The following is a 15,679-nucleotide window of genomic DNA, read 5'->3' as shown; positions in this document are numbered from 1 at the left end:
TTGTAGGATTCTGCAGTAATCTATATTTTAAAAAATCCTGTTAATAGATGAACTATTTGAATTGTAGATGAAAAATGCTGTCCTGTAATATATTGCTATTTCACTGAGTTAAGAATTCATGCTAATGAGTATTCTTAAACTTTGACTTGATCTTCCCTAAGTATATGTAAAAAAGTTACATATGTAAAATATCCTGAGCTTTATTACAGAAAAGAATTTGCGTATTATATACTAATATTTATTGTTTTAAGCTTGCTATTATTTCCTGCTCTTTGAAATGATGTACCATTTTACAAGAGGAAGCATTTGCTTTGAAATTCAGTATGATAGTATCTAAAAGAAATGACAGTTGCACAGCATACTGACTTGCTCTCTCGTAGCTATCATGCACTAAAGCGGTTTCCTGCAGATCTTTTCAAACATTATAAATTTCTGTTAAGCATACTTAGCAGAGTAAACAGAGTATAAAAGAGAAAGAAGTATTCATCAGAACAGACTGAGTAAAATGACAAAAACACAGAAACACAGCACAACTGAAAATATCCATGATTTCACATATGGAGCATTTTTATACATTGGACATTTTTTTATACTTTGTAAAAAAGCATTTTATTTTGAAATAAGAGATGTACAAGTAATTATACTGGACTGCTAAGTATAGAATGAAAAAAACCCTGTGCACGTAGAAAACATACACCACATTGGGAAAGCTAGCAGTGTGGGCCCACAGTTTCCAAGGAGATGAAGGAAAGAGGGAGGACAACAAAACCCTTTCTTTTCAATTGGCAGAAGCAGCAACATTCTAGGTCCTTCCTTGTTGCTAAATATAGAAAAAAATCCCAACAACCAACCACATTAATCTGAAATTTAGTAAATCATACATATTATTTAAAAATAATAACTGAATTGACTAGATACATACCATTAATTTATATCAATAATTTAAAGATAAATGCCTAATAATCCCTACCTTAGCATAGGTATCATTTTTTGCAAAGGACTTTAGAATTTCCATGTTCATTTGTCCCAAAAATGGAAAATATTGTGATTGTAGAATAAAATCACTTTACTTGACAGATGGAGGAACTAAACCTTGATGTTCACAAAATAATGCAGTTACTACAGGATGCAGGAGAAAAGACTGAGTGAGTGTTGTGTCACACCACACACAAAACTGCAGTGTCAGTAGCCTGGCAACTGCAGCTCTTTAACAGGCACCATTTTAGTTTTAATCTAACTCCTTTTTCTCTGCTTCAGCTACTCAGTGTATTTCACTGCTCGTTGTTATTTCCCAGCTGCACTACAATGACATTTGTAGAATAATAATAGCTCTTTAAACCCATCACTTAACACTTTCATTATCAATGTGTGTGCTTGCATGTTTTAAGTATCCCTAAATGAATAATCATCAAGCACAACCAACAGATGCTCACATATGCTCTGACTGTGTATATGACCTGTCCAAATGAGTCCATATGCAATATGGCATGCATACAAAAGTTGGTATACAGTAGCCTTATGTTAATCAATATGCATCTATGTATGCAAAATGCACTTTCTTAACAGCTATAAGCATTAAAGTGCTAGTGTCCTCTGCTTCTGTTCACTCTATCATCATTATTTTCCCATCAGGTTTGTATCTTTTCTTATGTGGAAAGCTTGCTGTCACTTCTGTTTGACATATAAAACTATTATATCTCATCCAGACTATTGTCCCCAGGTACAAATATTTTTGTCAGCACATAAATGACAATGTAATAATTAAAAAGATCTTTAGTGATACAAAGACATTATATCACATTGTATCTCCTTAAAGACATTGGGTATATTTGCCCATCTTTGAGGGGAAATCCACTGGAGATGAAAATGTCACCTGTGAACCACAGAGTTTCAAATTCATTACACTGTCCAATGGGAACAGTTAGAAGCACCTGACAATGGACAACCATTCTATCTTGATAAAAGCATGAAAGTTTTCACACCTACAAAGAAATCATGGCATGTCTGCAAGACAGAGCAGAAAATTACTTCTGCTTGGCAATATCTGCCTCAATTGAACTGAAACTCATGTAATAACACAAACATACTTTGCACTGGCATTCTTCCAATGGGGCTGGGAAACACCAAGCACATTATAAGCATATTAAGAAATTAAATTCTCATTAATTTGTCCAGACCCATGATATAAAGGACGATTGGTAATACTCTGGTATATATGCAGCTTAAAAGCCAATAGACAACTTACACTATGAAAACTTTGACAAAACAAACAAAAGTTCTTCCTACTTCGGAGTACGGCAAAATGCTAATAAATTTTCAGTCTTGACGTAGTTTATTAAACTGCAGTTACTAATGCAGGTCTTTGAATAGTCTGAGACAACACATACTACTTCAAGCAACTGGTTCTGGGCAAAAGATGAACAAAGTCTGACTATATTAGTAGCGACAATCACAGTGTTGAACAATGCAGAATAATTATGTAGGTTTACACATGCACTTCTCTACACAAGTGAAGCCCTTCATATTTCCCAGGAGAATTCTACCAAGGTAGTCTACTGCTTGTTTAAGTGCCGGGCTGGTTGCTAGTTTACCACAAAGCAGTATAGATAGTTTTTATGCAAAAATTGGAAAAGTTTTTTCTAATTCTGCATACAATTCATGGTACACAGGCCACATATAGCTCCCAGATAGTCATAAGACTTACCATAGGCAGGAAGAGTGTGCTTTGGACAAGGCTTTGAATTTCAACAAGATTCTTCAAAAACATCCAAAGCTTTGGCTAGATTCTTGTAACCAGAATTTGCACATGACATTTCCTAACCTATGACAACCTAACAAATGTTCAAAATATGTGCATTCAGCTATCCAGACACTGACTAGGAAAATAATACTCTGATTTATAACATCCTTTGAAATGAACAAGTATGGTACTAGTGTTCACAGCCATTTTAAACCTCCCCAATAAACGTGGACCCAAATCACTACCAGAACTGATTTAACCACAGGATGTCTGGCTTCACAAGGGAAGAAGTTGTGGACCTTTCACTGAAGTTTGAAACTTGAAATCACAGCCTGAGGCTATTTTACAGAAATAAACAGTCCAACCAAACCCCAAATATATTAATCCAAGATAGATACCCCGACTAGAAAATCTAAGGTAATAACATTTAAAAAATCATAACATATTAAGTCTTAAAAAGTAGTGCTTTCGACTGTCATGACTACACTACTTGTACATTTAACTAAAATACCCTTTATTGTGCAACTTTAAGAAGATAATCTAAAGAGCCATACTAGGTTTGAAACAAAGCATGGAGAAATGCTGACATTTCTAACAATACATCACCTGCAACGTTGGACTACACACCTAATCAATATGAAACATATTTATCAGTGCTAACAAAGCCATCATCTATAGAGTATTGTTTAATCATTGCAGATAATGTGTGCAATACACACACACACACATATATGTATATATACACACAACCATGTCTGATTACTGTATGAAGCGTCTGAGAGTCTGCATAAGATTTTGTTCTCATCTTCCAATCCACAGCTACAAGAATTATCAGAAGATTGCTTTTCTGCTGGCAAATTGCCAAAACAGTTCTTATTTCAGATAAAGTTACCTCTCAACACATCTCACATCTGAATCCCTGATGACAGCTATTGAAATGTAATTCCACATCTGAAACATCCCTATCCTGAGTGACATGTAAAATGAGAAGTATTAATACCTGCCAGTTTTTTATACTTATGAGCATATAACTGGCATTATCAAGTAATACACAAGAATACAATGAGAGCAGCTGCTTTCAGTATCATCCCCCATGCATTCTAATCCATTAGCTGATCCATGTACGATGAAAACAAGAAAAAGAAATAACAGAAATATAAAGTACCATAAAAGAGCTTAACACAGTGAAAGAAATGTGACTTATATTTCTTTCCCACCATAAATCTATGAAAGCAGCTGTAGACCAAGCTTGTCCATGGCATGCAGCTAATGAAAGCTGAAAAAAAATCCAAGATATCCTGCAAATGTTGCTATAGTAACAACTCTTCCTCCTCAGAAAAATATTAATAAAAACCTAAAAGCTATCCCAGGTACAACTTGGAAGTTACCCTAGGTGAATTTAAAATCTTCCAAATATTTTTGTTTTACTCTAGTACTACATATAACAATTTTATTTTACTCCATGCATGATATATTAATTTCTCCTAATAAAATAAAATGAAGCGTTTGCTTTCCATCTCATTACATATTAAAGAATTAATACTTGTTAAAATATGCCACTCAAAAAATGCAAGTAGATGGCCATCACACTTCCAGTACCTTTTATTCAGCCAGCAACATTAATTTTCAAAAAACTCCTTTTGGATGTGCTTTATTTTAAGATTCAAGACCTCATTAAAACTGCTAAAAATCCCTTCCTAGTACCACTATAGAAATATTACTTTTGATACTACCAATATAATAAACAGTATCTTAGGGAAGAAAAATATAAAATTAGTAAAAGAGAAAAATACTAATTTAAGATATTCTTACTCTTTGTTGTTCTTCATACCAAGCATCTTCTTCAAACCAGTGGGAAATATAAGTCATCCAAGCCATGACAGAAGGCACAGTTGAAATAAAAAATACAGAACCTGGACACATACAAGTACAATGAGTCCTGTGCTAAAATTTACTCAACATTACAACAAGCTAATCAAAGGTCAGATCTGAAGTCTGTGGTATGATTTGAGATTTTTAAGCTTTAAAATTAATAAATATATAATGTGAAATACTTTTAGCAGCAATTTAAATGTTCTACCTATTAGATTTTCTTATAGAAAACAGAATCAATACTAAAACAATTAATAGATTATATTTTCCAGTACTTAAAATTAAAGCAGTCTAGTGCTTCAAAATTGATTTTGCTATGCTTCTGAGCTCCGAAAATGAGGTGCTGTTTGAGTCATTCATCTGTCTCCTAAAAATATTACTTTCCTTTTTTTTCCAACGTACTGTCTGTACAAAATGTAGTTCAGTGCACAAAAGCTTGTATTGAAATGCAGAATATCCTCAGAATCATAGGGAATGATTTGTTTTGGTTGTGTAGGGAGGGGTTTCTACTGGCACAGTAGGAGGGGCCAAAATTATCACAAATGCCTAACACCAGTTTAACATCTTTTTAAAGAGGGGAGTAAGGGAAAAAAAATCTGCAACTCCGTTGTTCACAGCCAGCAGAGCCTGAAGGGCTGAGCTGCAGCAACCAGCGCAGGCTGAAAAATGTAAAAAGCCTAATTTAACTATTTCATCAGAATGGATCTGCTTCTTTTCTCTTCCTCAGAAGAGTATCAGAATAAACAGCATTTATTCCTTCTGCAGGTAGTATCCTTGTCTGGTATGCTTCCAAGTTTCACATTAGATTTCACAGTGTGTTACACCAATGAAAACAAAAGGTAAAAAGAGGAATAAAAGCTGTACTACCACATTTCAGTACTGCGGCAACATACTTCATCAGCTGTGCTGTTTAGGAGACATTATCATTCAAATCCTCCTGACTGCACGGTTACAGCAACTAGCAAATCTTCAAGAGAGATTGTGGAGAGCTAAAAAACCCCAGTTTCTTAAGAAATCTAGAACCCAGACAATCGCTGCCTTTCTATACTGACTTAACAAGCTGTCACCCACAGTTTGTAATATAGGAAATGCAAAAACTAAACAGTAAAGTCCATTGTTTAATCAAGAAATAAAGCAAAGTAGGAAAAGAACAGCTGAAGTACCAGTTACTAACCTGGTACTAACTGGTTACCAACTGGTCAACATTACTCATCATTTCCACAGAGCAATTCTATGTCATTACCTGTCCTATCCCAGAACATGTAGCTCCCATTAAGGGTACTGTATGGGCAAGCTACATTCTACAGGGGAATAAAGAAAACCAGCAACACGTTCAGTTTCCAACCTCTTACTCAGAAATTCTGACATCCAAGGGGAAGAAAAACAAACCAAAAATAAATACCACATACGAAACTCCTTAAATATTTAAATCAAGACACCCTATAATACGAAGCAGCATTCCAAGATTATCAGATTTTTTGTAGTTATACAGTCCTTCATGTATGGAGGATACAGACACAAGAATATACAGAACAACTTCCTATAGTATTGTTGAAATTTTTTGAAATAACTTGCCCTTTGAGATTTCAGCTCAAACATTAGCTATGTAAAGTGCACAGAACTGCATGGTCTCATAAACTGTATGAGAAACATAGGACTAATTCAGTCACCTTTAATCATAGTGTTGAAGAAATACCCAACCATAAGCATGGTCTATGAGTAAACAATAAAAATGTTACTGAGGTACCATTTCTATGAACAAAAACTTTACTAATTGTTAAACAAAACATGTCCACATTATTACCACTGGTTACACATGAAAATCATGGTTTCAAGTAAATTAATACTTGCCCATTAAGGAAAGTCTGCTTTCAGGATGTTCTGTCTTTTTTATAAGGGCACATAGTATCACTGAGAACCTTGATCAAAGAATTGCAAGTAGTTCAATAATAACAAACTTGTTTCTCTTTTATGCCTGCAGCTGTTCCACCTTCTATGTGAAGTGAGTTTTCTAGTCTCAGTACCAACCTCAGAATACAACGTCAGAACAATGAGTCTCTCAAGACAGACAAACACTGTGATTCACATTTAGTTTCAGTATCATCAGGGAAGCATGGGCTAAATGGATATGGATACTGTATTATCCTTTCAATAAACTGGTAATATCTTCAGCTCAAAAGTACAGAGGCAAATAAAATCTTCTCAGGAGAGCAGATGGGAACTTAGACTGCTTAAAAAGAAAAGTTTTGTGTTATACATGAAAAATAAAGACAAGAAAGACTGCAAATGCACCATGAGTCCATTATATTTTTTGCCTGTTTCATCATTCCTCTCCAAGTGCTGGGAAAACTATTATAATATAATGTGCTGGTTTTGGCTATGCTAGAGTTAATTTTCTTCCCAGTGGCTGGTATGGGGCTGTGTTTCGGATTTGTGCTGAACACAAGATTTATCAACATAGAAATTATAATATAGATTACACAGAGCCAAGGCCTTTTCTGGAGTTGCATGGGAAGCTGGGAGGAGATTCAGCCAGGATAGCTGACCCCAACTGACCAAAGGGATATTCCAGACCATACTACATCATGCTCAGTGCATAAAGCAGGGGGAAGAAGGAGAGGGGGGAGGACATTCAGGGTGATGGTGTGTATTTTCCCAAGTAACCACTGATGGGACCCTGCTCTCCTGGAGATGGCTGAACACATGCCTGCCCATGGGAAGTAGTGAAAGAATTCCTTGTTTAGCTTTGCTTGTGCGCATGGCTTTTGATTTCCCTGTTAAGCTGTGAGTCTTCTGGCTTTTACTCTGCAGATCCTCTCCCCAGTCCTGCTGGTGGGGGAGTGCGAGAGTGGTTGCATGGGGCTTGGCTGCTGCCTGGGGTTAAACCATGACATACAGGTATAATAAAATGTATGTGTAGGATGAATAAAAAAGCTATGTGCACTAAATATTATAACAAAAATATTAAAAATATCAAAGCATTCCATCCTTTAAATTGTTGTAATTAATGTTAATACTACTATATGTTTTATAAATAACTTAGTATGCTCCTAACCTAAAGTCCAGTTGGTATCTCCAGTTAAGTGTTCTTTGCTCTCAATTTAAGGACAACAAAATGTACTACGATAGAACAAAAGAGTAATCTTCAAAGCATATACAGTCTTATAATATACTGCCAAATAAATTTGTTTACTATGTTTTAGAAGGAATAAAAAAAAGACAAAACATGCCATTCATTTGGTGCAGAAACAATTGTTTAATTCTTGAGTTGTCACAAGAAAATGGCATAAAGCTGCATCAGGGGATGTTCAACTTAGGCATTTATAAAAACATTTTTCACTGAGAAAGTGGTCAGTCACTGGGACAGATTCACCCTGGAAGCTTTCATGTCACCAAACCTTTCAGATTTCAGTGAGCATTTGGACAATGTCTTAGTCATGTGTTTTAGCAAGGAGCAGAGAAGCTGGACTCAATGATCCTTGCAGACCCCTTAAAACTTGAGATATACTATGATTCTATGATGCAACCTGTGCTGCAAACATTTCACAATCCTCCGTTTGGAACTAGGTACTCCCACTTTAGCTCATTTCAGATTGACTAGGTATAAATACCAAAAACCTAAAACAGTCAGAAGGAAAAAATGGAAGGGATGTTGAAAATTACGATGATCAAGGACACAAACATCCCAATGTGTCATTAAAGTTCAGCACCACAATGGTCAAGAATTACAAGAAACCAAATACAACCAACCACCCCCTACTTCCGCCCCATCAAAATCATTAAAAAAAAAAAAAAGTGTTTTTTTTTTCTCCTTGTATTTCATATGAAAGTTGATCTTCTGGACATTCCAGTGCAGATATCTGTTTGTTATGAGAGCAAGCTACTACCTTGCTCTCTACAAAAGATAGGACCTTAAGAATCTGAAAGGATATGCTGGAGAATATAAAGGCCTCAATCTGTACACACTAAAAAAACTGTACCTAAATATAACTAGAAAACACAGGATAAAAGATTTTATGTGAAAAGAATGTCCCATATTGCATCAGAATGAACAAACTGATGCTACTGTCCTGTGTTATCTGGCAATATCAGAAGTCAGCAATATATTTCAGTTATTAATAAAGATTTTCAAGAATGGATGAGAGGTAAGAAACCTCTAGTTCGATCTTCCACTTTTACCACCAAATTTGCTGTTACTTATCAATCTGAGGTTGATATACTCTGAAAAATCAATCATCCACTTATTTTTTTTCCAAATACACCTTTAACCACTGTTTCTGTTTCTGCTTAATTATTATATAGAGAAATAGACATTTTTATGTATAACTTCTATAAAAAGTCATTTTTGATATATTCCTGCCCTAAATCAGTAGCATTATGTACGTTTCAAATTAAAGAATTATTTTCAGTTAATTCAATTTTTACCTCAGAAATTTTTATTTTTGCTGTACCCAATTCTATGAGAAAATTCCCTGCCAATCCTTGTAGACATAACTTTATAATATGTCCCACCATAGCTCTAAAAATTATCTCCCTTAATTACTGAATTATTAAAGATTAACACGATATGACTTTGCATTTTGAAGACACAGAATTCATTATAGGAATGTCTTCATAACAAAAATGCACAAAAAGTAACCCAAGAACAAAATACTTAAAAAATTTCTTTAAATTACAAACTAGAGAAATTTATCACTTTCAAAATTTATATGCCATTATGCAAATTAATTACACCAGCATCTACAGTAAAGAAGTCAATTAAATCCTCAGGTTTTATTTATTAAATAGCACTTTAAGAATCTTAACACTGAGAATATGAAGCATGGAATGATGTCAAATATTCTATAATAAATGCTAAAATACAGTGTTTAGAGTAAAGCTGTGCAAGAACCAATGATATGGTAATGACCGAGCAAACCTATGCCTAAGCGATCTTGTGTCATACACGGTCACTTAAGAATTAGATTGCCCTAGACTTCCCCATCTCCTACCAGGCTACTAATGGCACAAACATAGCAGGGCTCTAAATAGGTGTCCTTTTATATTTTTTCCCTCACTTGCTCTTCCCCAACAAGCTGTACGGATTTATCAGGACAAGATGATATACAGGACAGCCAGGCCACCTCACAGCGATTAGAATAAGCTGTTAGTAACAGATGTGCATCACTATCATCACCACCAGATCTACACTGGGCTGAGACTTTCACACAACCTTCTCACAAGCTACTTTTAAGATTGAGCTTTATCAGTTTATGGAGGAGATTAAGCTTTAGCTACCAATAATAGCAGTGGATTGGACTTGATCATGTATCTTCTTAAGGATGTTCTATAACTCCATTTTAAAAATTAATTCAGTGAAGCCTTATAGTATTTTTATAAGAAAATAAACATATTTTCAGAATAAAATTTTGAGTTTATATATACATGTATATATATATAGAGAGAGAGAGAGAGAGAGAGTACCACTTTTACTATGGCTTAGCAGATGTCTCCGTTCGAATTCTGTGAAGAATACATATAACATTTAAGAAATGGCCAAGTTAAATATCTCCAATTATGTCCTAGGTCAAAAAAAGACAAAAAGGGCATACAGTATTGTCGCTGTTGAGCCGCTAGCAGAGAAAAGGACCCAGGTTCTCAGTGTGGCAAGAAAAGAGAGCTTTATTATTTTGATTTCAGCTTATATAGACTTTTCAGAGGTCACCCAGATTGGTCAGTCAGAAACCTCCCCCTAGGCCTGATTGGCCAGGCCTGAACTGTCCAAATCTCAAGACACTGTTTTAATAACATACAAACTTTATCTTTATTTATAAAACACAGATGAAGTTCTCACGGGAAAGACCTGTGCTAGCCACACAGTAGATTTACAGAGAAAAAATATAATCTTATCCATAAAACTATGTCTACATCAAAATACTTGTCTCAGTTTCATAATCACTTCTTGTATAAAATTTGAATGTAGTCAACACTAAAGAGCCCCAGTTATGGTTTAACCTGGCAGGTAGCTAACCCCACATTGCCAATTGATGATTTTTTGGTCTGTCAGCAAACAATTCACATGCATGTATTTTTTTGGATCATGTTGCATGTACCTTTTTGTACCATGCTCATAGAATTTATCTACATCTAGCTAAGTCATTCCATTCTAATACATTATTCAGATACACATTAGATTATAATAAATTTATTTTATAATAGTGTAAGTCCCTGTTTGGAATTATAATGACACATTTTAAAGTAAATATTTCAATTACATCAACTTTTTATACTCTAGTTTGCTGATCTGGATGTTAAGATAAATATAAATTAAATAATAAGTACTATTAAGTACATTTCTATGGCAGATATCAGAAATAACATAAACACTTCCTCATGTCCCAAAACCTTCCCTATGCAGAAAAAAAAGTCAGCATCTGTAGCCCAAAAAAAGACCACAAAGAAAGTAAACTGAAAGTAGGAAAATAATTTAATGAAAAAAATTAATTCTTTCTAGCTGTGAAACTCAAGGTAATATTTAAAATCAAATGTATTTGTTAATGAATTTGTTGAGATTATAAAGGCTGAACAACCAAAATGGGGATGACATCCAGCTGTATAGCAACTTACTAATTTTCCAAATTTGAACAAGTAGTTAAAGCTGGATGTGGGCAAAAAGAGTTGATTTGTCAAAAAAAAACCAAAACAGAACAACTCTTGAAAAGTTTGTCTCAAATATAATATTCTAAAACACGAGATTTTCTGCCCTAGGAATTTTCATAGAGCAGACATTTTAACACGTTAGTTCAGATACTTCAGGGCCACTCGTGCCCAAATAACCATAAAGGCAAATGAATCCTCAAAAAGCAAACCACAACAACAAAATAAGGAATTCATTTACATGTAGAAGATTGCCCTTGATTCTCTGGGACACCTGAATGGGATAAAACTACACATCTCTTCCCAGCCAGCAGCTTGGTATAAAAGATGCACTGCAGGTTAGCAACAAATTATTACAGAGCTCTTCTCAACAGTAACCTCACACTTGAAAGGGGAAATCTTAATCTTTCTTTCTTGAAATCTAAACCAATGTATTAAATTGATCTTTGGGATCTGACATATTCTCTTTCATTCCATCATTACTAATCCTCCATCATGGGTATTTTCAGAAAATAAGTAACAACTTGAAAGTTCAGAGGATGAAAATAGTGGTGTCAATTAGTTCTCTTAGACCTTGATATACCTATATGGGGTAAAAAAAATTAAATATAATCAACTCTAGCATAAAACCTCCAAATGATTATTTAGCCAGATTGAAAAAGAGAATATAGAAGGTTAAAAACATGGAGATTAGGTTTCAGACTGTCAATAAACTAGGCCATTTATGTCTCATAAAGAAAGAAGCTACAGAGCATGTTATGTAATGGTACAAGTAAATGTCAACAATTTTACGCAGAAGAGAAACAAACTAGATCTTAAAACATATATGTCAAAGGGATGAGATAAACTCTGTGTGTTGCCCCTCTTCCCCTGCCCGCCCCCAAAGATGCAAATAGAGAGGGTGGATTTCAAGAGACCATGAAATTGAGTAGGTACTACACAACTATAGTACATCAAGCAGAATGGAATCAGTCAAAAGGAGAGAAAGAGGGAAAAACCCTTACAAAATCAGTAAAACACTAGATATAACAAACCATGGGAAAAGTGTGAGCCACCAACAGCACATAGCAGAAGAAGAGATGTACTACATGTTAGGAAAGATATTGTCAACACAGAAGCAGGCCTAACACTGTTATACTAGTCATTCATATATTACCTTTGGTTAGCACATTCAAGAAAGATGTATTTAAACCCTTAAATAGAGGGGTTTAAAAAATAATGAAACAAGGAGGTAATTATCAGAGATATAGAAGTGTTATTTGAATCAAGATATCATACATGCTAAGAAGCTGAGTTCAAATTAGTTACATTGGCTAGAAGGTAGGAAAAGGTTCCTGAACCTCACGCAAACTTAAATTCAGGAGAAGTATTAAGAAAAAAACCTTCATTAAGTAGGGGAAAGCTGTATTAACCTCACCAATATAAGACCTGTAATATACAGCCCAAAAGAAAAAAAAAAAATTACATCAATACTTTTCCACTGAAACAACTGCTTCTGAGAGCCTCTACCATCATTAAATAAGAAATTAGATACTGGACAACAAGCAGAAAGATTCACCACTGATGAAGATCTTAAAAATCACTATTTATCAACTCGTTTGCTTATACCAGCTGCCCACATAAAACTGAACAAAGTAGCCCAAATGAACAAATACAAGGAAGGAGACTCAGCAGACACAATAGTGCAATCAAGGTCATCAGCATAAATTAAAACACCAATGAAGAAAGAACTGGAAGAGGCAAGTCCCTATACTTAAGACTGCCTCGAGAACTAATACATGATATTGTCAACAAATAAAAGTCACCAAAATTCTACAGACCTTTACTGATAACCAAATAAATTCCACACATACCAGAGAAACCAAATTCTCCAACTTGTACTAGAACAGGATAGGGAATAAATGGCCCCAATGGATTCAGCCAAGGTGTGCTTATACGATGGAAGTGGGGAACAAATTACCATAAATAATCGCTAGCCTGAGTGATGATGTCACTGAATCCCCTATACCCTACAGGGGAATTCATGGATCTTGTAGCCAGTTTCTGTAACTCAAATCTTATATTGATCTTTACTTCTCTTCTTGTGCTGTGTATCTTTTGCTTTATAGAACAAGTTATGTCTGTTACACATCACCACCAGGATTTGGTGAAGTAAGTCTCACTGGCCACATCACTTTTAACTCACAGACTGCAGGAAAAAGTTCCCTAAGTTATCATCTCCTATTACCACTGCTACAAATAAAATACTGAATTAAGTGGACCATTAGTCAAACTCACCAAGGACCTTCTTAGGTTGTTCTTGCTATGTGGGAATTTTCCTCATAGCAGGCGACAAACGACAGGTTTATCGCTGTGTTATAGGTCCTTTAAATAGCCAGAGATACTCAAAGAGTCCAAGATTTATTATAATAGACTATACAGAATGTTGAAACTGAGGAAGAAGACTGTAGATATCTTGTCAGAGAATAATTAATAAGTGAACAAAAAAATCAGAAAGTAGAACAATGGTCACATATTTTAAAATTTTTGCATTATCTGTATTCTTCCATGCATACTCCATATTACCTTTGCAAGTTCTTTATACTGTCATGTCTCTATATGGGTTACAACAATTTATCAAAGATTACCACAGTCTTAACTGAAGCTTTTGAATAGTTTTGATATGTAAGACATAAATAATAACACAAAGTTATTGAGACTTACTTGTGCAAGGCACTTATTCTCTAACATAAACCTTAACATGTATCAGTGACGTATACAGTCGTGCCTGTAATTAGGAAAGAAATGTCACAGCATAAGTGTATTTTCCCTATTTTAGGACTACAAAAAATTAAGAAGTGCAAAGATTGGAATCTTGAACTTATTTTAAAACAATGGGAAATATGCCTTACAAGGAATAACTTAAGCAAAGTAACTCTATACTAAAGTTTGAAGAACATCTGATTGTTTACCGTTTGTGTTTATTATCAGAATTCTTCCCCCATAATTCTCTTATGAATAGCAGATAGCTGCAAAATGTCATGGTAAAATTTTTAAATAAGGTACAAAACCAGAAGGCTCTACACTCCTAAAAAACCCCTCTAGAATTAGAAAGACACACAATGAACTTCCTAGCCCGTGAAGGTTTTGAAACACAAAGCACACAGCAATCAGAAAGATACTCTTGAAGCAACAGGATTTAGGGCTCAAAAAGGACATTTCCAATTATTTATGTTCTATATCATGCCATGGTTAAGCCCATTATTAAGAACAGTATGGTCTTTATCGATTCTAAGACCCAGGATTATGTTCTTCACTGCAGCATTACAAGTAATTAAAGATCTTGCTCAGACTTTGATTTCATACCTGCCATCTTCAAGCTTTCCAAAACAGTTTCTCAAATTGTTGCATGACAATGTCTATGTACAGCAACATCTCTTAAGATGTCAGAGGAATTTATTGAACAGGAGAAATTCCACAAACTTATTTCTTCATTTGCGGAGTCTGCTGTCTTAAATTCACTTTCATAAGCTTTGCTTACTTCGCCTGCAGTTTGCTTTTGTACTTGAATGATTTTTTCAATTCTCTAAGCTTGATTTTGCTTCGCCCTCCCACACTCGTCCCAGCTGGGAAAAGCATTTATAGTATAAACAAGCCCAAAGCTCTCCCTCCCTACGGAGGGTAAGCGTTTGCCAAGCAGCTTGCTTCTTTCAGAGATTGCTGCCTCCGCCTTTACTCGACTTTAAGTTCGTTTCCGCATAAGCACGTCTGCAGAGTAATACACGTACAGTAAGCACAGACCCCAAAACAGCGCAAAAAGCCGACAATACCGTCAGACGGCTCCTGGGTGCTTCAGACACCGCCCGCAGCCCCGAGAGCTCCCTGGGGCCGCGCCGTCCTCAGAGCGCAAGTGGGCGCGGGGCGGCGCGGCCCGGCCGAGCCCCGTGGAACCTGCGCCCGCCGCGGGCGGAACCTCCCGGGCCGTGCCGCACCCCACGGGGCGACAATCGCGGCCCCGCCCGCCCCTTGCCCTGCCCGGTCGGGCCCGCTCCGCGGGGGCGAACGCCAGCCCTCCGTGCCTCTCTCACCTGTCGGCCGGCAGCGCGGCGCCGGGCACAGCCGCGCCGTCTCCAGGCAACCCGCGCGCCCGCCCCCGCCGCGCTCCCTGGCGCGTTACCGAGGCACGCGGCGGCCGCACGCGCACCCGGCGCGCGAGCGGCTCCGTCCCGGCGGCAGCGGAGCGCGGGGCTCGGGGCCGTGTGGGTCACCGCCCGTGTGGGTCACCGCCCGTGTGGGTCACTGCCCGTGCCGCTGCTCCGGACACACCCGCGTGTGGCACCGGGCCGTGCGCCTCAGTGCCTTAGGGGTTACAGCGGCAGTGCCGGCCTGGCGCTTGGGTTGGATGGCCTCGAAGGTCTCTTCCAGCTTTAGTGATGCTGTGATGGCTTGCTT

At 36.6% G+C, this 15,679-nt stretch overlaps 1 protein-coding gene across 5 annotated transcripts in view; it reads right to left on the bottom strand.

Moving 5' to 3' along the window:
- WDR17 (WD repeat domain 17) overlaps positions 1-15,211 on the bottom strand; it is a 56,394-nt gene extending 41,183 nt beyond the window's left edge. Inside the window, exons 1-4 of one of the 5 annotated variants that reach the window (XM_085058703.1) lie at positions 8,140-8,236; positions 6,699-6,839; positions 5,787-5,913; positions 4,553-4,653 (exon numbers count right to left, since the gene is read on the bottom strand). In XM_085058703.1, coding sequence (XP_084914829.1) covers positions 4,553-4,618 — 66 coding nt within the window. In that variant the 5' untranslated portion in view covers positions 4,619-4,653; positions 5,787-5,913; positions 6,699-6,839; positions 8,140-8,236. Of the gene's footprint in view, positions 1-4,552; positions 4,777-5,786; positions 5,924-6,698; positions 6,840-8,139; positions 8,237-15,057 lie in introns of those variants that run through there. The other 4 variants (XM_085058704.1, XM_085058705.1, XM_085058700.1 and 1 more) reach the window with 4 other exon arrangements.
- Positions 15,212-15,679: the final 468 nt, after the last annotated feature.

Source organism: Lichenostomus cassidix, chromosome 4, assembly GCF_008360975.1.
Source record: "Lichenostomus cassidix isolate B80296 chromosome 4, HeHo_3.0, whole genome shotgun sequence".
Classification (NCBI taxonomy): Eukaryota; Metazoa; Chordata; class Aves; order Passeriformes; family Meliphagidae; genus Lichenostomus; species Lichenostomus cassidix.
Note: the sequence above shows the minus strand (reverse complement) of the source record. Positions and strands in the feature narration are given on the sequence as shown.